Source organism: Gambusia affinis, linkage group LG08 (genome assembly GCF_019740435.1).
Source record: "Gambusia affinis linkage group LG08, SWU_Gaff_1.0, whole genome shotgun sequence".
In the NCBI taxonomy this organism is placed as follows: domain Eukaryota; kingdom Metazoa; phylum Chordata; class Actinopteri; order Cyprinodontiformes; family Poeciliidae; genus Gambusia; species Gambusia affinis.
The window spans coordinates 26144515-26167465 of record NC_057875.1 but is presented as its reverse complement, the minus strand read 5'-3'; the positions used below and the strand labels follow the sequence as shown (position 1 = coordinate 26167465).

The following is a 22951-nucleotide window of genomic DNA, read 5'->3' as shown; positions in this document are numbered from 1 at the left end:
GTGGTTGAAAAACGGTTTGCGCGCCGCTGGAGGTTTAGCGGATTTCAAACACGGAGACCGAGCATTAGTCTGACCACGTCTTACCGTAAATGTGGGTTGGTGAAACCTGCAGAAACCCTGGCTTGAATCTTCTGTCATTACCTTGCAAAAGTGTTCGCACCGGCTGGGTCATAAAAATACTTGGACTCAAATCAGGGATGTCCAAACCTGTAGTCAAACTACCAAACTCTTCCAGTTGAAAGGGCTTTCTTCCGGTGTTCACATTTTTAACCAAGACTAGGACTATGGTCACTCTTTCTTTAAGAACTTTTTTTTTTTTTTTTTTTTTTAGCAAAGTTTAATAAATCAAATGGAGATTTGGGTGCACCCAATTCTGCTTTTGAGTAATGGTCCTGTTTACTCAGAGAAATAAGAATGATTCTTCAAAGATTTGCGTTGTTCCCAATATTATTGTTAAAATGTTGCTTTAATTTAAAAGGAAAATCTCCATCTCAGCAGTTATTGGCACCTAGAGAAAATACATTATAGTAATGTTTTTTCTTCCTAAATTAATAAATATGTACATTTCCTCATAATTTCATCTGGACAACTAAATGAATATGATTACCAAATGTAATCTTAAACATACAAGTGACACAGGTGCTTTATAAACTTGACAGAAATTGATGTTTTATGTGTTTTTGAAGTTGTGGAAACCTGTTTTCTACTGGTTTCTTTAAACTGGACGTGTACCGGATTGTCATTTTTCAGACAAACTGACGTATTAAACATTCTCATCTGTTTTACAGCCTTTATTTAAGTTGTGGGAAAACAGAAATTAGACATTTTGTAAAATAATTATCTAATCAATTTTTTAGCTGTTAATGTAGCCAAACATGTTTTCACACTCAATAAATCATAAGTCTTTAGTAAAATCCTTGCAACAGCATAAAATCATTATTAATACTTTGATTAAAAAAAGTGACATTTCCCTCATAATCATACAGACATGTTGCTGTATGATAACTGCACGAATGTACTCAAAAACTAAACAAAAAACAAAAGAGGCACATAAAATGGTGATATCTGGACTGGTTTAAATCCAGGGGGCTCCACCCAGTTTTTGTTTTTTTTACCCACCCCCAACATTATGAGAAAAAGTGGAAAAAAACAAAACCCAATAAACTGAATTTGATTTTTTTAAAAACAACTGCTGTCTTGTCGGTGTCCCGTTGTCTGAAGACACAGCCCAGGCGTTTGGGTCTGACCCGTCGGGTCTACAACTTGGTTGGGGTCAGAGTGCTCTCCGTCTTCACGGCGTCCACCAGGAAGCTGAGTTCATTACACAGAGTCTCGTGGCGATACGTCATGCGGATCTGGGCCACGTTGGTCCGCCGGATGTCGTTGCCTTCTGGTCCGTCTTGAAGGTAGTTGGAGCCAAGAAAATATTTCTTCTCCTGTGGGTTTGATACATGAAGCCCATAAAGGAAGGAACATTCACGGTACAGAATTTTTGTTAAGAGGAATCTACACAAAATATATATTTGTACTTTGCCCCTTGACTGACATTCTTAAAACCAAAGTATTATTGTCTTAAATTGTGGTTGGAATAATTTTTTTTAAAATACATATTTAGATTTTGAATGTCTTTACTCAGAGTTAAGTGGAACTGTAGTCAAATTCCTTATGTGCACAAACTCTGCAGTCAAAGCTGATTCTCATTAGAAAATTACAGTGATGGATACGTGTATACATTTGTACTTTTATGTAATTTTTTATGTAGTTGTGTCGTATCTTCAGTGTAACAGTCGACAAAACAGCCAGAAAGTTGCCGGTATTGTTGCTTTTAAGTCGGAGACGATCCGTCTGTCTTTACCTGGTGTGAGAGTCCGCTCTGCAGGACGCTGTTCCTGGCGATCTCACACAGATCACATGTGCTCAGCTTCCACAGCTGCGCTGCTATGGCGTACTCCTCCATCAGCGCTTCCTGGACATTTGTTTTAGGAGCATATAAGCAGCTAGACAAACAAAACGCACCTCAACACTCCTGCAACACCCAATGATGCCTGATCACTTGATAAGCCTCTGAGAGAAAGCAGTGCATGCACGCAAGTACGGCGATGTTTGTGACCTTGGTGTAGTGGAACTGCATGGGATCGTCGGTGGACAGCGACACACACAAGCCTTTGTGCAGAAACTCTCGCAGTGGGTTCTTGGAGTACTGGAGGAAGAGGCTGTTGTTGCTCAGCGGGGACATGGCGATCGGGACCTGGGCCAGGTAGTACAGGTACTGCAACACCGGACTCTGAGGAAGACGAGGAAGACGAGTACACGCATCAGGCATTAACGCTGTAGGTCAACACTCGTTCGTCTATCAGACGATTCAGAACAACTTGCGTGGAAAGAGAAATTGGTGGATTTTTTGAGAATCATTTGACACCTTACCTTCGAAACAAAATCTGTTTTTTAAGGTATGTAACAAAAATAAAAAAATCAATCTCTCTACAACTCATGTCTGTCTTCCTGGTTTACCGACAGACACGTAGAGGCGTTTCATTGACCCGTAAACCAGACCAGACGTCAGTAGGACCTGAACATATTACAGCAAAGCTGTTTTAAATCTGTTCCGTTATTGAACATGCTGGATATGGAAACCTCAGATTTAAGATAAGAGTTTGTATCATCTAGGGCGGGGGGGAGGGTCAAACTCATTTTCATTTTTAGGCCACATCAAGATCATAAATCAATACAACTTTATGGGTTGTATTGATTCAGTCCATTAAGCTGCTAATGTATTAATAAATATCTGTCTGCATTCAGTAAGTCCTTCTCATAATTAAATAATGTTGAACATCTTTTTACATTGTTCTGTCCCTCCAGGATTTTGTGATTGTTTTTGTGAGTTTTTGCAATCAAAAATGACAGATTTTGTGATGATAATTTAGAAATACTTTCAAGGAATTCTAAAAAAAAATTAACACTTGAGTATGATGTCAAATTTGACTTTGTATTATTTGACAACAGACTAAAACTAGACATCAAGTAAAGTTGAGGCAACAGTGACGCAAAGGTGAGAAACACTGCCACCTGCAGGCGGGATGCTAAAATGTTCATCAAAAAACCGGGACCCATTGATGTAATTTGGCACGTGAATTTTGACCAGAACTTTTTCCCTGGAAACAACAAATTGTGCTTATTGGCTGTGGCTTTATGAATTCATTTTCGGCCACCGAGTCGCGTCATGGCGGGAGGGTCGCACCTTCTTGAGGTTGAGTCCATGGGAGATGTTGTCTGCAGTCAGGAAGGCAGAGACCAGGTGGGTGATGGAGCCGGCCTCACCACAGTGAGGACGAAACTGGAAGGTGTTCAGGCCTCGCTCCCTGTGGACAGAAACATTTTCAGAGTCACGTTGCCATGAGCTTCACTTTGGATCTTCTTAGTTTGGATCTTCTCTTTATTGTGCTTTCAGTAAGCCCATTTCAGAGCTTTTAACTGAAACTCTATGTATGGGTTGTCAATAAGAGCTGCATTCAAGACGTCACTCAAGTAAACAACAGTAGTCCTGGCAACATGTGACATGTTTAAAGCTTACAATAGCTTAATAGCTGTTAACAGCTAATAGCTAGCTTGAAAGCACTAAGAGCAAGGTGAGTTTATAACAATTTCAATCTCAAAAATTTTCACAAGTATTTCCTCATCACACTTGTGTTAAGGGCTTATTTCCACAAAAAGGCGATGGTCATGCACACAAGAAATTAAGGTGGGGGGTGAGTGCGCTAGCAATTATCTACCCCACTAGCAGCCGCTAGGACTAACCAATAGCAACAGCAACAACTTTAGCAAAACCCACTGATTTAATTTTGTGTATGTTACCTAAACAATAGTCATTGTTGTCCAAATCCTTGAAGTAATCTTTGCTGCAGTGAAGCACATTCCACTAATCTGCTAGTAGCTGAGCTAATTTTTCATTTAGCACATTAGTTTATTTGCAAACTGTGAAACCGTTTAACTCATCTATTTATCTATGGCGCTTCATAGATAAACTATGAAGCACCAATTTACCTGGCAGTTTTGTAAACTATGAATACAGTTTGACATCTGTGTATTAGTTTTTAATTCTTAAAGTAGTTAAAGGTCTAAATTCAAACTGTTCACGCAGCAGTCCGGTTCCAGTTCCGGTTCCTCTCCTCATATTCTCTACCCATGATGCAGTGCACCAAATGATGTTTATTATGTACCCAGAATGCATCGCTGTAGAACTCCAACCCTCAACAGTTTAAAATCTACTGAAGTCCTGCTTGCATGTTTTCTGACTAAAGCCCTACTGAGGTCAGTTAGTAGCAACACAGTTAGCTTTACTCAACAACTATTAAAACTGAAAGCATGAAATAAAGGTTTGTTCTGAATAATTTAAAATTTAACTCTGTTACACACACAGTGGTGCAACATATATCATTAAAAATGGTGAGTATGAACAGAGTTGAAATTAATGCTTCTGCTAAGTACCATGTTGTTAGCAGAGCTAACATTTATGGCTAGTGCTTCAGGGTTAGCGCAACTAACTTTTTAGCTAGCTGTGCCCATATTGTGCTTACTTTTTTTTCCAATCGGCTGCACCAACAGGCTAAACTTACTTGCGCAGGTTGTTGAGCACCATGATGTTAGCATACATGTAGAAGAGGTAGTAGGTGTATGGAGGGTTGTTGTCTTCGATCCACTCCTCAGGCTTCGGGCTTTTGTAACTGAACATGTGGTCGCTGTGTTTGGACTCGTCGTCCACGCTGTCGAACCCCGTCACCTGCAGGGCGACGGAGGCAACGTTCACCGTTATGCTCCACCAGATGTGGAGAAATCTACAGCTTGCCTTTCCGTTCACTTGGGTGTTGAGAAAGGACGTACGTATTTTAGGAACACGTGGATCATTTTGTGCTTTTGAGGGTTGATGGTGGCCTCAAAAAGTGGAAGGAAAATGTTCTCGAGCATCTTGGCAAAGTTCGGCACCAGTTTCTTTGCCCTGAAGATGTCACTGCAAGACAAGCAACCAGATAAACCCGTCTTAAAAAATTAACAAATCAGACAGTTGCCTTTAAGTAATTGATCTTGAGTTTCTAGATGATTACATTTCTGAATGGACCCATGATGTATGCTAACATCATGGTGTCCTTTGAGGGCAATGGTCTGTGGTTTGCTGTATAAGTAAGACTGAGTGCTTACTAGATCCTTGGAACCTGGATCATCCATCTCATGTTGGGGGAGTGGACCTTCTGTTGGATGAACCATGTGGCGAGGTTCTCCCACTCGCTGAGAGATCGGCCGTAAATCGACAGACGGGGTTCAGCATAGTGATACTGGCTGTCCTCCAGCTCTGCGGCAACTTCCTGAAACAGACAAGTAAACCACACAGGAAGCCAGTGAGGCTGTTTGATAAGACTGAAGTAGGCGCTTGCAATCACTCAGTATGTAAAAAAAAAAAAAGCAGCAGCTTTGCCCCTGTTGCCACCACAGCATCCCAGAATGTTTTTCTTTTTATTAGAAATACTAAAAAAAAATGTTCTAGTAAGATTTTAGACATGTAGGCACAACCTACAGGGTAAGCTCCGTTTCCTTGGGGTGTGAATATGGTGCTACATAATGGTCGATTTCTCTCAGCCACTCTTCAAAGTGGTAGAGTAACTTAAATCAAGTAAGTTAGTTGATATGAGCTATCTCAGGTGGGAGGAGTTTCTGTAATTGGCGGTCAAACGATGGGCTGCTGGTCTGTCTGTCTGTCTGTCTGTCTCAGTCTTTGAGTCCCTGGAAAAGACACTTCACCTGGTTTTCCTGCTGGTCAAAGGTGCATTAGAACCAATGACTGAATGCAGAGCGTTTCAGGATCAAGTGCTATAGGAGTACACGCCATTAACCATTTATAAATCCGTACATGGCTACAAAAAATAACTGTTCACCTAAGCTTTTCCATATGTAAGGTCATTTATTTTTTTTTAAATTCTGAGCTGACCCTAAGTTTATCTTAGTTAATCTTAGGGTCACCAGTTTGAGATTAGATTTATTTTAAGGTTCTTTACATGGAGTGCCAATAATTGAGATTTTTCTCGTAAATAGAAGGCAACCCTTGATGACTTCTCAATCCTATATAATATCAATACCTTTCTAAAGTAATGGCCCATGTCATTGTTTTCTTGCCTAAAACACCATTTGGAAAGAAAAAGGTACTGATTCATTTTTCCCCAAATCACTTTTGGTAAAAAACTGACATTATAGGAATATGACAACATTGACTAGAGTCCCAATAAATCTCAGTACAACTCCAGCTTTTCCTCATTCACCTTGACGAGAAGCGCAAAGTATTCTCCTTTGATGTAGTTGTCGGTTTTCAGGTAAATCTCTCGCAGCTCGCTGGCTCCAACAGGGTTGTACTTGGAGTTGAACTTGTCGAAGCGGTGGAAGGTCTGTCTTCCCTGCCAGTCACAAGAGAGCAAGTGAAAAACCGTAAATCAGAACTTGGCATAAAACAGACATCAGGTTAAGCTCCTTGGCTTTCATCCTGAACAGTCCGAATAACGATCCATCAGTACATTCCCCTTTATTTGCAGTCTGAGCAGTTAACTTTAAAGTGGTTTTCCAGATGTTTTAACTCTTACAGCGTGGACGTCCAGTGAATCCACCGTCAGGTCGTAGGGGTCCATGTTGAGCTTCCTGAAGACTTCTTTGAGAGTTATCTTCTGGTTGCCTTTTTCCAAGACCTCCCGGTCTGCGTCATTTTGGTACGATAGCTTTATGAATTTCAGCAGATGCTTCTGATTCATGCAGGCGGCAGCGTGTATATGTGTGTCCACCTAAGTTTGATAAAAACAAGAAAGTCTGACCTTTTCTTGCGCCGTTGCCCATTTAGACTTCAAAAGTAAGGAAGTTGGACCGGATGTCAAAATTGCAGACTAACCTTTCTGACGTTGTAGAAGTCTCTATGTGGAACTCTTTTTAACTCTTTCATCTCAGCCATTTCATTTAGCATTTCATGAAGGTAGAATTTAGATTCCAGGAAGTTCAGCCGTCTGTGGCAGTAGGTTTTCCTGCAAAGCCACACAATAGACAGAGAAAGATTTCATGTGTCGTTGGGAATTACTGAGTGTGAGAACTGAGGGGATGCAAGCCTCTAATAAGCAGGGATGAACCCATCCATTTTTTCACTTTCAATACAGATACAGATATCTGACGTTTAGTATCAGCCGATACTAATACGATACAAAAAAAAAAAAAACTGTCGAATTCCTTTCTTTAAGCAAACATGAATGTACTGAATGATACATTTATTTTCCTATTCTGCACCAGCACAGCAACACGTGAATAAACAGAACACAACTTTAATCAGGTAAAAGTTAGGAATGTAACAGAGTACAAAGCATAGAGTTAGACTGAATAGATCTGCTGTTATGGCTCGCGCACCTTGTCACCCAATCTAGAATTTTTTTCAATATCAGAAAAAAATACAGATGCAGATATCAATATTGGCTCGGTGAATCTTTACAAAAAACCAGTGGTGGTCACAGTGGAGCTAATTTATCATTCAGTGCATTAGCGTCTTTACCAACTTTGAAAAAGTTTAACGCATTTTGCTTCCCTTAAATTAATTTTTCCAGATACAAACAAAGGCACTAATTAACTTTACTGTTTTGTAATCATTCAGCTGAATAAAGTTCACCGTTTGAGTTTAAGTTTAGGTTATCGACTGTTAAGAATTATTCAAGTAGCCAGACGTTTACAGCTGGGCTCTTATTCTGAAGTGTGCAAAGACCGTTTATGCAACTCTTCGCATGTATTGAGCAAATGGCAAATATCTAAAAAAAAACAAAAAAACAAACAAACTAATGAGGTATACAAAAGAGTACACTTATATGAACAACCAGTGTTAAAAATGCAATCAAAAAAAAAATGCAAATATTCACAGATCACTTTGAGAGCCTCCTCAGATTCCCCACCATTATTCTACAGGTTTGAAATAATAAACAGTCATTTCCTGAAGCAGAACTGCACAGGTAGTTGTGCAACGTTGCATATCTGTGTTGAGGGTGATATATTGTTTCACATATTGTTTTGTTTTAACAAGGTGGATATCAACATGGATGAATGTAGCACTTTCGCATTAGCTTCTGCTAAATACTTGTTGGTAAAACACTTTAGTGTCGTTTATGATTCTTAGTTTAGTTCATGATTTTTAGTTAGCAGTTGCCCACCACTGGTAACAACTGAGATGACCATTCTTTCTTCAGATGTGAATAAGATTACTCTTTGTTTTAGCAATTAAAAAAAAAAAAAAAAAAACTTATGCCGGTTTTTATTGCATTAGACGTGGTATTATAAAACTACAACTTTTAGACATCGTTTTACATTTCACATATTGTTTTGTTGTAACACGGTGGACATCATTATGGATGAAGCACTTTAGCATTAGCTTCTGCTAAATGCTTGTTGCCAAATAACCTCAGTGTAGATTTTTACCCCCACAACGGTTCCCCATCTGTCCTGCATTGCTAAAAATAATTTATCTTTGCCTGAGGTTGGGGAAATGACTGACACCACCAGCACAGATGGAACTCCCTCCATGATGGAAGGCGTTGAAGCGTTTGCTCACTCACGTTGGCCCGTCAGCTATCATTGCAAGTACGTGGCTCAGATCGATGGTGAAGGTCTCCAGGTCAGGGTAGGGCAGGCTGAGGGCTTCCTCTTGCTTCAGGGCCTCAGCGTTGAGGTAAACATGAACTATTCCATCCTTCATCTTCAGCTCATAGTTCAGGTTCTCAGGAATGCCCTCCATGGAGTACGGGTCCTCTCCTTCTGGAGGGCTTGGCCAGGTGTCTGCATGCGTTTGGAAAAGATGAGCAAAACATTAAACAATGATGCTTTAAAGTAAAACTGGATTAAAAGACAAATCATTGACTGAAAAAGACAGAAGCCGTCTTTCTGTGGGAAAGTCAGTAGCTGCATTTGCATTGAGCATGTAGCGGCACAATTTAACGTTTTGAAAATAAATATGCTGAATTTAAAAAACAAACTAATTTTTAGATGAAAGGTTTTGTGGTTGCTCGATGGTTGCCATGGAGATGAAAGGATTTCTCAAATATTCATGAAAAAATCATGACAATACTCCAGGTATGTTTTAAATGAGGTAATAAAATTGAACTATAATGTAAATTATATAACAGTATTTAGATATTACTGTTCCCTTAATTCTTCATGGTAGAGTTTCTGTTTTTCCCAATTGCTTCAGCTTTGCTCTAATACCACTAAGAGTTGACTGTGGAATATTTAGTAATAAAAACATCATGACTAGACTTACACAGGAGGCGTCCAGTCAATTTACTGAAGTCATTCTTTCATAAATGTCTGTAGAAGCGATCTGCATATTTAGGTGTTTGTATTTAGGTCAGATGGTGCAATGATCAGGATTTTCATGCTTTGGGAACAATGTGTATTTGTGTTTATATAAAGTTACTCATGTTTTGTAGAAAAAAAAAGATACACAAAGACTGTATGTTAGTTAATTTCTACTTGCTTTCACCACGTATGAATAAAGTCTTTGTACTCAGCAAACAGCCTGGCTGGCTTTGTGTCAGACACACACTGATACACACAGAGAGGAGCTTAAAATAGCAGTGAAGGAAACTACTTTGCATTTTATCTTTACATACAATACGTGAAATAGAGCTTGAAACAACAACAAACGGAAAGAATTTCTCCCTGTGCTGACACATTCTCAGCGCTCTAGTGGCATCCGATGAATTTAAGAGCGAATGCCTGAAGATTAGCATCTGCAAGAGTGAGAGTGCAAATGTAGTGAATGCTTTGATGGAGTAACATTAGCTAAAAGATCTAGCTGTACCTGGCAGAACCTCGTCGTCTTCGCTCCACTCCAAGTTCTCTCCATCGCGAAGGTACTTCGCAGCGGTTCTTGGGAAGCGGTGGTACGCCAGCTTGGAGTATTTCTCTCGGATGACGAGGGCTTTAAAGAGACTCTTGGCTGCTTGTTCGTAATCATCAACTGTTATCTGGAAACATTAAACAAGTTTAATGGATAATTCACACCAGTACTCTAGCTTGTTACTAGGGAAATGAGTAGAGTTTCTAAGGAAACTCTAGCTCCACCTAAAATCCTCGGTCTTGGTTTGACTGAAGTGAGTTCAGATGCATATGTGAAAACCAAGTGGACAGCTCAAAGGTAGTAAGTAATCTACAGTGCAGGGCATTCTGGGTAAATACAACCAAAACAAACATGAGTGTACCAAAAGCTAGAGAAATGGCTACTTTTGTCTTTTACCAAAAACAAAAGAGAAAACCTACAACATCCGACAGTCTGTCCCTTCTTTCTTGGGTGTATAATTGTGGTCCTTGGGATTTTACACACCCTTACAAGGAGTGATCTGGGTCTGGATAGAGAATAAATGTAATATTTTGGGTCATTAGAAGTAAGGACAATTATAGGATAAACTTAGATAGCAAGTCAAAATGTTGCCATCTTTAGCCTCCTTCACGTTTTGGTCAGATCGTTTCTGGTCTGGATCTGCATCACTTATCATGGTGCCTTTTTCAATACCTGTGTGCTTAAGTACCACGCACCCCTGCACAGTAATCTCCACTGATGGTAACTCTCTGGTAGTCTGGGAAGTTTTCTGGGAGAGGAGCTTCGGCGCCTCCTGCAGTGAGCAGTGAAGGTGCCCTCCAGTCATCCTGCATAGAGATGGACTGGGAGCGCTTCAGCAAGAAGGTCTTCTTCCTGAAAGGGGAAGCAATGGGATCACATGATGAGCTAACGGATCACTTTAAGGGTCATAAAACTGGAAGTTTTCCCTGTCAAAGGTTTCTGAACACTGATCCATGGTGTACCTCTTCGCTAAATCCTGAGAGTGCTGCTCGGCCAGCTCCTTTTGCATCTCCCGCTCCCTGTCCTCTTGCAGGCCGATGGGACAGTCCTCCGGCACGCTAAATAGGGCCATGGCGTCCTTGGTGTCCTCCTCTCTCAGGGCACAGGCGTACACTTTCTCCGCCATCAGCCGGATCTTCTCATCCGCCATGCTCAGAGACACCTTCGGGAAGAGCCTGGCCATTTCTGGAAAAAGGGTAGCATTTTAGAGAAGGTCTTGGATTCGTGTTATAAACTATCACAGGTAACCATTTTGCGGTTACCGGTGATGGACCCTGTCCATGGCAAGGCAAGACAAGGCAACTTTATTTATACAGCACCTTTCAGCCAAGGACAATTCAAAGTGCTTGTACAAAAACAAGTTAAAACCAACATACAACAAGAAGATAATAAAAAGAAAGTAAATTAAAGATCAAGATCCATGGGAGCCCGTGAGCTTTTTACCCTGTGCACAGTCTGGTAAGGTTGCATTGAAGCCAACTGCACTTTTACACGTTTTTGTGTGTATGGTTTCGGGAACTGACAGTCTGACGGGATAACCCCATCATTTCTCCGCTGTCCAACCGTGGCATTTGCCGCGCTCCTCCTGAGCGTTCTGCTAAGACCCCGAGAGGTAAGGATCATTTCATAAGAATCACATGTACATTTGCATTAGTTTTCATTTATCTAAGTAAGTTGCCAACATAACATTATTTTAGAGATGGCAGTAGACACACGTAATCAAAGATAAACCAGAGACATCTGAATACGAGTTTGAGGGGGGAGTTGGCGGATGGTTTGCTGAGCTTCATCTGCATTCTAGTTTGTAAACAACTTCCAATTGACTGCTCATGTTTCTGTCCAACATCCCGGTCAGGTTACAGTCAACACATTTTACATCAGCACTCAGAGGCCCTGTACTAGTGTTTCCTCTCTGTTTGTTGAAAAGTGTAGGGCCACAATTTATTCAGTAGACAAACAAGTAGTGTGTCCCACAAAAAAAGATTTTTCATTTGGAGAAACACGCATTGTTTTCTTTCATTTTCTCAGTTTTTCACTGCTTTGTGTTGGTCTGTCACATAAAATCCCAGTGATGTACTCTGAAGTTTATGGGCATAGCTGGAACAAGGTGGGAATGTTCCTGAAACATGAGCACAAAACTCCAGATAAAAACATGACTGTAAAGTTTTAGTGGCTCCTGGGAGATAAATGCAAGTCCATTTGGGCTGCAGCACGCTTCCAAAGACATCACAATAAAACAGTCTGGTTTATTTTGGCTGACCTGGATCTCTTTTGCATCCGTGGCATGACGCCTGGCGCTATATTTACCCCCAGCTTCTGTGAATTTGTATTTTGATCAGATCAGAAGAACAACAGGAGAGTTTTTCTTTTAGACGACTCAGCAGACGGGCCAAAACCCGTCCTTGCTGTGAAGGTTTCTGTTGCTATCCAGTACCAGCAGAGATGTGTAGCTATTCTGACCTCTGTGTCTTCACTGTCACTGGTGTTAATGTTTGTGCCAGTCTGTGGGCCGCGTGGAGTTTCAATCAACAAGTAAGACATGAAGACGTGTTTACGTCCCCGGGTGACAAACATCCCAGCTGCAGCCGCCACAGGCAACGCCGTCAGAACTTTGAATGTTCTTGGTTCTCCAGAGTCGACCGCAGGTCTATTTACCTTCACACTGACACACTTTCTAAAGCTTTCATTCTGGCCGAGCTTCTGAGCACGTACAAATCGCTCCTGTACCGGAACAGCTGAGCCGCCGGCAGGATGACGGAGATGTTTCCATTTAGAAGCTCAAAAAAATAAGTAAATAAAAAAATGCACCTAGAAAAACAAAACCTCTTGTAAAAAATGCTTAGATATGTTGAACCTTTTTATGTGTTGTTAACTTGCAACCAAGGATTTTAAACTATTAAGGTAGTTTAAAGGATATTTTATGGGTTGAACTAATGCAAAGCAGTGCAAAAATAGCGGAAGAAAAATGACAACCACACGTAAAACTACTTCACAAATAAAAATCTGAAAGGTGTGGTGTGCAGACAGAAAGAGAGAGAGAAATAGAGAAAGAAAGAAACAGAAAAAATGAGAAACAAAGAGAGAAAGGCAAAGATAGACAATTATAAATAGAAATTTTCTTAAATTAAAAAAAAAAAATCAAAAGACAGGGAACGAAACCTACAATAACATAAACTGAAAAGGCTGGACGAGATGAGCACCAACCAGATTAGACTCAGGCTAACTCCAGAAGAGCTGCAGAAAGAGTTCAGCTGCTGGTGGAAGAAAACCATTCCAACTTTAGAGAGAAGGTTATAGCAAACATCTGAAGAGGAGAGCCAAGTTTAACCTTTGGACTGGAAAAAAACTCAGCACATCACTGTGGATGCACCATCACCATGGTGACAAATGGTGGTTGTAGCATCATGCAGTGAGTTATCAGGGTCAGAGCTGATGGGATGATGGAAAGAACTAAACACAAGGCAAAACTAGAAAAAAAACCTGTTAGAAGCTGTAATAGAGGGGAAATGGGCCGGTTTAGAGCAAAAACATTCTCATTGGGTGGAATGGCCCAGTCAAAGTATAGAGCTAAAGCTGTTTGAGAATACATGGCAAGACTTGAAAATGTGTGATCTAGAACTGCAAAGCTGATAGAGATGTAAATTGTCAAAACCTGCTGCTGTTTGTGCAGAATATTCAATATCCAAAGCATTTGTGAAGCCACCGTACATGAAATGATTTCCCATCTTATACAATATGAATCGTCACGCTTTAACCATCATGAAACTGAGAATAACATGTTCCTAAAATATCGCGACCTTTCGCTCCCGGCCAGTAGGTCATGAAAGTCCATCCTAAGCAACACTGATAAAACTGTCATCACATCCGCGTCACTCTACAGATACACAACAAGTCAGATTCCACTCCGTCTCTTACCTTCTGCAGTGATTTGGGCCATGTTTGTTTGTTTTTCTCACTCTTTTTTTTCTACTGAATCAAACACTTCAGCTCTCATTAGAGTGAAAATCACTATCTAAAAAAAAATAAGAAATTAAAATTAAATGTCAGCTTCAGGTTGCTGGTTCTCAACAGAGGGTTTCTGCAGACACCTGGCAGTGTCCTGGACGTCGGAGGTTTTTTTTTGTTTGTTTTTTTTTTTACCCCTGTGATGCTTCTCGTCGAAGCATCTGACTGCGACTGGGCTCTGTCCTGCTTTGCTCTGCTGTTTATGCCCTCCAGTGACAGCGCGCATGAAGCAGCTGCTAGCTGCTGCTGTCTTAAGTGTCCCTTTCTATCCAGCTATTTTCGGATGTTGAGAGCGTCATAGCAACAGGGGCCTCTAATCCGAGCTGGCATGGCCGAGCGGGGCTGATAACACGGGCGGCTGTTTGTGGTCCGGGTCAGTGGGAATAAAACGTCGGGGCTCTTTAGGCCACGTCAAGGTCCTGAGAATAGATTTCGAAACGTAACGCTTTGTGGAGAAGAAACAAACTCAAGGGCCCAGATTTCCACTGGGAAATTTGAGTTTTTCAGCAACATGCCTCTGTTTAATGCTGAGAAGAAAGGCTGGCTGTTGGTTATTTTGGGTGGAAAAACAAAATGACTATAAAAGACGAATCCAGAGAACAATGTAATACTGAAACGCAAGGGAAAGGAACATTTCGCTACGTTCGCACAGCGGGTAAAAGCAGCCCAAATCTGATTGGTTTGTTTTTTTTAATTGGCCATATGAGATTTTTTCTCTCAAGGCTCAACGGCACCAGTTCCGATCTTTTCATCCCCCCCAAAACTCTGATTTTAGCCAATTCCAAATGTGGTGCGAAACTGGATACAAATCCGAACGTTTCCAAAGGCCTGCTGACTGAATGGCATTTCATCGACATTTACGTCACTGACGTGAGACAGATGCCGCAATTCGGCGCCGGAAGAAGCCAGATCAGATGTAAAACAATTGCTGAAAATCACAATTATGAAATTATTAAAGAAGTCTGTAACTGCGTTTCCACTGACCATACAATTGCGCAAACTGGGATTAGGAAAAAAAGAAATGGAAACCCGTCAATTCCGAAAAATCCCAGGCATTTTGATAAAAAGTTTTGGAGAAAGGACGAGGTAGGGGGAGTTTTCCATTATTACTTCCATAAACACAACGCTGCTGCGTGACGTCAACATTCTTCTTCTGCGCATGCAGGTGCCTCAGGGAAGTAAATCGTTACACAAGTCTGACAATGATCGTAAAAAGTCAGATTTCAGAATAAACAATCAGAATTAAATGCTATGATCTGCTCTCAGACTCTACTCAATACCTTTTTCATAGTGATTATGATTAGGATATACATTTCCTGGCAAAAGAAAACTTGAGAGTAACTACTCAAGGAGACGTTTCAGTCAATATTTGTCAAAGAATGAATAATCGTTGGGAGTTTTATGAACTCCCACATGATACCGAGACAGGACGCCACCTGTGCAGTAAGTCCAGTCAGGAAACTTCCTCCCTACAGACATTTGTTTGAGGTATTGTAGACCAACCCAGCGACTGAGTGGAACGCAGTGTGGAAACCTCAGAACTCAGTCATGTTTGTGCATGCAGAGGTTGCCAACTTTCTGCAGGGTCAATAGCTCAACACTAACTACTTCTGCCTCTCAGATTCGCTCCTTAACAGCTTGAGGAAAAGGGTTTCCATGGCCACGCAATTGCTTATCAACCTTAACATCACAAAGTGCAATGCAAAGCTTTAGCTCTAGTGGTGTCAATTCAGGCTTTTCACCGTTAAAAGAATAAAATGAACTCTTAATGTCTCCAACGCTGGAACGCCTGAGCTGCCTTGATGATGACATGCATCTTATATTTCACAACTTGAAAATCCTGTTTGAAGCGCTGTGAAGTCTGTTGTTCATGCATATAACTGAATCCTGAACATTGCTTTTCAAAATTATGATATGCTGTTAAATAAAGCAATTTAATAATATGAAGGTTTTTATCAAAAGTAATGATCCTACATTTCAGCCAGAAGCAAAAAAAAGTCTGGATATGCTCATTTAAAAAAAAAAAAAAAAAAAAAAACTCATTGAGAAGGTCCAGACTTTAACTAGGCAGCTGAAGGAAAAAAACACCCTTTGGTTGAGACATTCAACTGGTGTTTTTACTGGTGTGTTTTGGACCCCTGTGTACTTAGTCAAGAATTTCCTTCAGAATTGTCTGAATGTTCAGACCATCAGTCTGCCACATGTTTCTTCTTCTTCTTCTAAAATACTGTTAGTTGGAGGCCAGACGTGTACGGTGCTCAGGCCGGTTCTTTTGTGACCCAGATGAGTTGCTGATGTACTCTTTGTTGTGGTAGGACTGCCACTCCTTCAACGGTTTGATGTTTGTAATCCTTTCCAGACTGATGCATGTCAGTGATCTGTACCTATAATATGTTTTCACATAAACACTCTGTCGGGCTGCGGTTGACTCTAATCATGTATCAAGTAGTACCATGTAGTTTTTCATTGATGCTAAACTTGTTTCTCAGTTCTCTGTTTGGCTTTTCTCTCTCTCTTTCTGCAGGTGTAGAAGCAGACTTCTATAGTGTTGTCTTTTGTCTCTGTCCTTCTTTCTCTCCTTTCTCTTTAAACCTTTCCCCTCCGTTTTCTTTTACATCTTCCTGTCCATTACATTTGAAATAAAACCCAAACTAAGTTATATCAATAAAACTTAATTTGGGTTAAGTTTTAACCCAAAGTAGGAAAGGACAAAATTCTCCACGTGTGAAAGTAAATCTTTTGGGATGTTCCTTGGCACTCAGACAACTATTCTGGGTGTTGTCTGAGTTCCAACACTCAGACTGAATACGCTGATAAAAATAAGTTTTGTTCCTCCTTTCATCAGGCCTGTTATGCTGCTTTTTAAAATCTTTTGTCCGTGTTCATGTTGTCAGATAGGTTCTATTGAAGTGATTTCTTACGGGGAAATTACTTTCCTGCAAATGTTTTGATAACTTTTTTTTCCCCTTAGTGAATAAAACTTAAAAAGCGTGTTTTGTATTTACTTGGGTTACCTTGATCTGGGACCTGAAACATTATGTGTGAGAATAAGTCTGTTTGGTAGTAAGTACTTTCTCTCTGGATTAAATCCAAGTACTGTTGGTCTGTTTTGGATGGTGACAGGTCAAAGTACCTAGACATGTCAACATCGACTCCACCGGGTGTTTATTCTTTGTCAGTCATTGTACATAAGCCTGAAAAAGAGTCCAAACAAGAACTGAGAGCAAATACGCGTCTCTTAGCTCACAGTCTTCAAGTATAAACCGAACTGAATCCAAAGAATGCCTAAGATTATACAAACCAACATGAAAACCTTTGAAACTAAAAACCTATTCCTGTTTTCGGCTGCAGGCTTTGGGCTGCATTTCTTGATAAAAATACATTTTAAAAGAAAAAAATTGCTTTGGTCTGTTTGTAAGAGTAGCACAGTTCTTTGGTTTCTTATGTTATGGGTCGCCTGCAGTGTGTTGAGCCAAGCAGTTTATCGAAGAAGCAGAGTTATATTTCTAATATCTCTCATTTATGAGGCATCCATGCAGCTACATCTAACAGGAAACCACACACTCCTTCACTGGAGCAGAGCATCTTCACGCATTGATATAATTTTTTTTTTATGATTTGACTTCATTTCTCATGTGTACATGCTGCCAACAGCTGACAAGCATGTTCCTGTTGAGTATTAATTACTTCAATGAACAGAGCAGGGATGCTGACTGGTACTGTAATGTTCTATCACACCGTGTGCTTTTTATCCTCCCATCGTACATCCCATACCCCCCCTCCTCTGACCAATACTGGCCCCCCCGACCAATACCCCTCCCCTGACCGCCACATCGGGAGTTTTGACTCACCTTTCCCGAGGCATGGTGTGGACTGCTGCTTGAAAAACGGAGTGTCCTTTCTACTCATTTTGATTCACCTAAAAGATGAAAAGCTTTGATTAATACAAATAAATAAATAAACATGTATATTTATGTATTTGGCTTATATTTATAACACCTGAACTCTTCTACCTATGTCTTTATTCACGTCCCATAAATATTGGAAATACAAAAACACCAAGAAATGTATTTTATTCTCATTTTAAATGTTGGATCTTTCCTTTGTTCTAAAACTTAAAGAATTTTTGTTTGCTTTTGTTAAGTCATGATAAAATAAACTCATTTCATAAAAGGAAACCCTTTTTACTTCAACAATTTTGCGTCTGCAAATGAATTTTATTTTGCAGAAATGGGAAGGGAGGAAGGCTTTCCAGCACCAGGCACTGACTGTTCTCCAACGTTCAAACGGCTGGATCATCTCCTGAGCATGAAATCATCTTTCATCCTTCTAATAATCTCATTTGGTCCAGGTGTGTTGAAGTACAGCCGTCTAACAGCTGCAGTACATCAGCTGAGTTTCCATTGACCATGTAATTGCTCAATTTGAAATTTTGAAAATAAATTGGCTTTATTGAAATCCGGCAATTATGGGAAATTTTGGGCTACGAGGTTTTTACTTCTGTGATCAGGTGGTTTTTATTATAAGACGTGTTTTTCAAAATTGGAGCGTTTCCATTAATCAGATTTATTTTTGTAATTCCAATTTGTGCAGTTATATGTTCAGTGAAACTGCAGCTTTGTGATGCTTTATGTTTGCCACATACAAACTCGATGGAACGCAGTCAGGTTTGTAATTGTAACGAGACATTTAGAAACGTTCAACCTCAATACTTTGGAAACCAAATAATGCAGCTAATTATACCTGCATTATAATTAAACATGACCACATATATAAAATGCAATCTTACATGGCAACCCAAGGCACTCAGCAATGTGTGATTGGGAAAGCAGACTCCATAGAACAAAAACCAAAAGGTTTAGTTTGCTGCGTTCTCTCTTCCTGTCACGCTGCTTTGCAAAATCTTCTTGTGTTTCACACAAAGAGCCACCGTGCTGAACTGTGGCTTCTGTCTGGCCACTGTTTGTGAAACGGATGAAGACGAGAAGAAGACAGAGGAAACCAGTGCTGGTTGGTTGAGAAAGTTTCACTTTGAGTGCTGGACTGGTTTTAGAAAGAAGTTCCTGCTTTCGTGCTTCGCCACTTGCTTCTGTACCTCTAACACTACGGTATTAGAAAGCAGCAAACTCACTGCTTATTTAAATAGATAGTCTGGGGTCTGAGTGGAGTTTGGCTTCTCATGAGAAGCTTAAAAGGAAAACTTTTAATCTATTTTCTACATCTATTGATTTGGCCTGCAGCTACAGGAGGTTTGGAAGTAAACCTCTTAATAGTCCCTGATGGTTGCAAACAAAACCATGAAGCTGATGCTAACTTTAGCATCATCCACGTTCTCACAGTGCTTATTAATAACTCTAGCCTCTTCTAGCATTCTGGCGCACTTTCTTTTATATACCAACAACCCAAAATGCTTCCAGATACCAGATTTAAAAGTGCTGCACTTGTCTTCAAGTTTTGTAGTCTAGTTCTGTCAACCAGCCTGACTCAGACTCTTTAGTCTATCAATGCAATGGGACAATGTCTCAAAACATTAAATTTGCCCAACTAATACTCATCTCCTTTGCCAATTTAGCTTAAAAATAATATAATTTTACCTAAATGTTTCTTCTGATTGGATTCCGATAAGAGAATTTACAAAGAGAGCCAAACTTAGGGTGTTTGTAAGGAGTCCTTCTCCAGCCACCAAGAGTTTGCGCTCATCATAAAAGATGAATCATCAGTGAAAACCGGTTTAAAGGTTTAAGAGTTCTAAGAAGCGTTGCTGCAATGCGGAGAAAGGTTTATAAACATTTTTGAAAACAATACATCTTTTTCCAATGTTCCAGTTTTGTTCAAATATAAGAAAAATAAGTGATTTTAAGAGACAATTTTGACCAAAATCTACATAGATGAGAGTGTGAAGCTTAAGGAAGACCTCTTCTTAAGTGGAGCTCATAACATTAGCGTAAACAGACTTGAGCAGACAATGTCCTGTATCGACTGCAAATGTGAAAGACTTCTTGAGACAAGACGAAATATTATTGCCTACCAACATGAGATCTGGTGGCGCACCCCTATTCGTTACAGCAAATAAGATATTGACAGCTAATACCCTCTGCAGAGAACCCCACTTTAAAAAAAAACATTTAACCCATTGTTTTAATGGGAACTCAGAGTCAGTAGATGTATGACAGATACATTTAATCCCATCACCTGGCAGGAGCATGCTGACAGTTGGTTTTGATGCAAAGTCCAACACATTACATAAGACACACATTCACAGTTAATGTAGCTACAGTTCATGTGCAGGGAGAACAAGCAACCTCTTTGTTCACCTCCTAATAGTAAATTGCAGCAATAAATGTGATAAATGTGTATAGTCCAATTTCAAGCCTTTCATTACTTTACCTGATCAGAGCTGTTTACTTTGCTTGGAAAGGTTGGATTGTAGAATGAGGCTTTTAGTGCTGGGATATCCAACTCCCGTTTTTAAGGATTTAGGTGCAACAACTAGGTCACATTTAAATCCCTAAGCTGGAGAAAGTGAAGGCAGTTCGCCCCGGGTTCATGGAGCACAGACTGACGTGATGCTACCCCTACCCCACTTATTGCTGCATGACGCGGGCTGCTTACACACTTCTTCCTCACCTACAAGAAAGATAAGCTCAGCTGTTCGGATATAATTCCATATAACCGAAAGAATCCAAAATCAACCATAGCCTTGAAACTAAAACTGTTCTTTGTTTTCAATAATTAAAAAGAAAAATAATTATAATGAATTTTAACTGTAAATTATAAAATCTAATCTATTTTTCAATCATCAATATAAAGTATAAGTTAAAAGAACTTATTGAATGTGCCATGCTCATCTTTCTTATTGGCTGTCAGTCACAGTTATGAAGCCGCGTTCTCCCTAAGCTAACATAGCTAGCTTAGCTTGTTATGCTAGCAAGCGCGAAATGGAGACGTTTTGTCAAGAAAAAGACCGAAGGAATTTTCCAGCACTAGACACAAAAACCCTAACAACCCATGGGCAACTAAAGTCAGAAGATAAATGTAATGGTGTGACAAATAAAACACGTTCTTGTATAACTCGTTTATTTAAAGTAGCACATCTACACGAAGGGACACGGTACCGTATTCTTCAACGTCATCAGCCTCACTCGACAGCTCCATCTAGTGGCGTGGAGCGAATCTCATCAAGTAATTCTGGTCTAGTTTCTGGTGCAAATATCTTAGCAAAATTTAAATAAGACACAAAGTTACAAGTAACTTTTCTGCAAGACATAGGAGATTGTTTAAAATAAATATTTTTTTTATATTTTAAAAAGTACTAGTTGCACTGGCGGATTATTTCACTTATGACAAGACATTTTTCCCATTTTATTCTAAGAGTACAATATTATTTCATTATTTATTATGTTAAATGACTTAAATAACTTAAAACAAGCTGCTCGTCTTGCTAAAAACGTTACTTTTAAGTTAGTATACATGATATAAGACAAAACGAAGATATTTGCACTATAAAACTAGACCAAAAACACTTAGTAAGAGCGTTTTTACAATGTACCCAACATTTTTTTAAAGAAGCATTTTCACATACTTATTTGGTTTTTTGCTCTTCTCTTTCCTGTTTGGTAAATTGAGAACGACGGAAAGGAATATTTTGTAAATATTCTCTTTTCTCTTTCTTTTATTTTACACCCAGACCCAGAAGGTGCGATAGCTAACAAATAGCCTACTACACTTCCTCCTCCCTCATGACTCTGTACTTCTGCAGCCACTCCCGTCAGAATAACGACAGCTTTACTGGCACCATTAAACACTGGCAGTTCTTTAGATTTTTAATTCTTCCAGGAATCTTCACAGAGTTTTTTATTTTTTAATTTTTTTATCTGGTGCAAAAATCCATTCAGACGTGAGATTTGTCAAGACATGTCGGGTTGGTTTGTCTGGCTCTTCATCGCATGCAAACTCCAAACGATCCCACGGGTTAACACTAATGCTGTAGTGGTCAAGTTCATTTTAATTTATATCTCTAGGAATCATATTCTTTTGTGTACCTGCCCAGGCTTGTTTCTTCTTTCTTTTTTTTTTTCTTTTTTTGTGCAGCGCACTGATCAAGAACACGCCCACACTCAGAACAAAAACAAAATCTCTAAAAGTTTTTGCTTTGATCCAGTTGTCCTGATGATCGCATCCGCCAGACTGACTCTTTTTTTGTGTGATTTCTCTAAAAAAAAAAAAAAAAAAAAAAAAAGCAACAAAAGAGGAAGAGGAGGAAGAAGAAAATATTTGCTCCAAAAAAACAGAACTTCCGATTCATACATCTCCTGCGCTACAATTAAAAAAAAAAAAAAGCAGAACTAAAAACAGCGCTGCACGTTTTCACCTCGGATGCAAATTACATTCTTATGTTTTATTTTCACTCAACGGACTCTGCCACGCAAATTCACGCGTGTGTGAGATTGATGAAAGCCGTACAGTTAGCAGTACAGTAAGAATGCCGGGCGTTGCGGTGTACTTACTTACGGATGTGGTCACTGCAGGGCGGTGTGCGGCGCTCAGACCTCTCAGCGCGGCTCAGAGCCTTATTAGGAGCAGCCTCTAGCAGACACACAGCTGGTTCACTCCTCCGCTGCCACCCTGACCTGACTGGTAACATGCAGGAACAAGGAGAGTTTCAGGAAGTGAGCCGCGTTCATGTCAGGGCGGTAGAGGAGGCGCCGGAGGAAGGCTTACATCTGCACCAGCGCCGTTTAGTATTTTAAGTGGATGAGAGCTATTTTTAGACCACGCCCATTATTTTTGTTTTGCCCTCATCCTGGTATTGTTGGGTCATTGTTGATTGGGCTGGCTGCGTTCCTCAGATTCCTCTTAGGAGCGTGAGTTGGCATTAAAACCGTGGTAAAAAAATAAATAAATAAATAAATAAAAAAATAAAATAAAATAAAATAAAAGATTTGTAGTCATGGCAACAAACGAAAATACGCAGCCTTTCAAAACACAGGGTTTTATAGTTCTCCACCTGGTTCCAAAATGACCTAAACTTAAAATGTATGTAAACATATA

The 22951-nt window shown here is 39.9% G+C and overlaps 1 protein-coding gene across 4 annotated transcripts; it reads right to left on the bottom strand.

Annotated features, from left to right (window-relative positions):
* Nucleotides 1-776: 776 nt before the first annotated feature.
* On the bottom strand, nt 777-22600 carry ampd3b (adenosine monophosphate deaminase 3b). Of its 4 annotated transcripts, none has more exons than XM_044124942.1 (16): nt 22408-22600; nt 17752-17819; nt 10858-11080; nt 10591-10747; nt 9857-10022; nt 8613-8832; nt 6920-7049; nt 6621-6815; nt 6306-6437; nt 5194-5357; nt 4879-5005; nt 4614-4777; nt 3239-3359; nt 2111-2284; nt 1856-1966; nt 777-1436 (listed from the first exon to the last, which is right to left on the bottom strand). In XM_044124942.1, the coding sequence occupies exons 2-16, from the start codon at nt 17807-17809 to the stop codon at nt 1257-1259; spliced, it is 2322 nt and encodes a 773-aa protein (XP_043980877.1). In that variant the 5' UTR covers nt 17810-17819; nt 22408-22600; the 3' UTR covers nt 777-1256. The 4 variants fall into 4 exon arrangements, with proteins under 4 accessions (XP_043980877.1, XP_043980878.1, XP_043980879.1 ...); XM_044124943.1 differs by having other exon boundaries at nt 22412-22600; XM_044124944.1 differs by lacking the exon at nt 22408-22600 and adding an exon at nt 21943-22141.
* Nucleotides 22601-22951: the final 351 nt, after the last annotated feature.

What these genes read in the sequence shown, in the direction of transcription:
- ampd3b (XM_044124942.1), bottom strand. Translation starts at nt 17,809, where the DNA reads ATGAGTAGAAAGGACACTCCGTTTTTCAAGCAGCAGTCCACACCATGC. An exon ending in GTGGAGATTACTGTGCAGGG is followed by an intron (nt 10,023 to 10,590) that starts GTGCGTGGTACT and finishes TAATGTTTCCAG; the next exon opens with ATAACAGTTGATGATTACGA. An exon ending in ATTCACTGGACGTCCACGCT is followed by an intron (nt 6,438 to 6,620) that starts GTAAGAGTTAAA and finishes TGTGACTGGCAG; the next exon opens with GGAAGACAGACCTTCCACCG.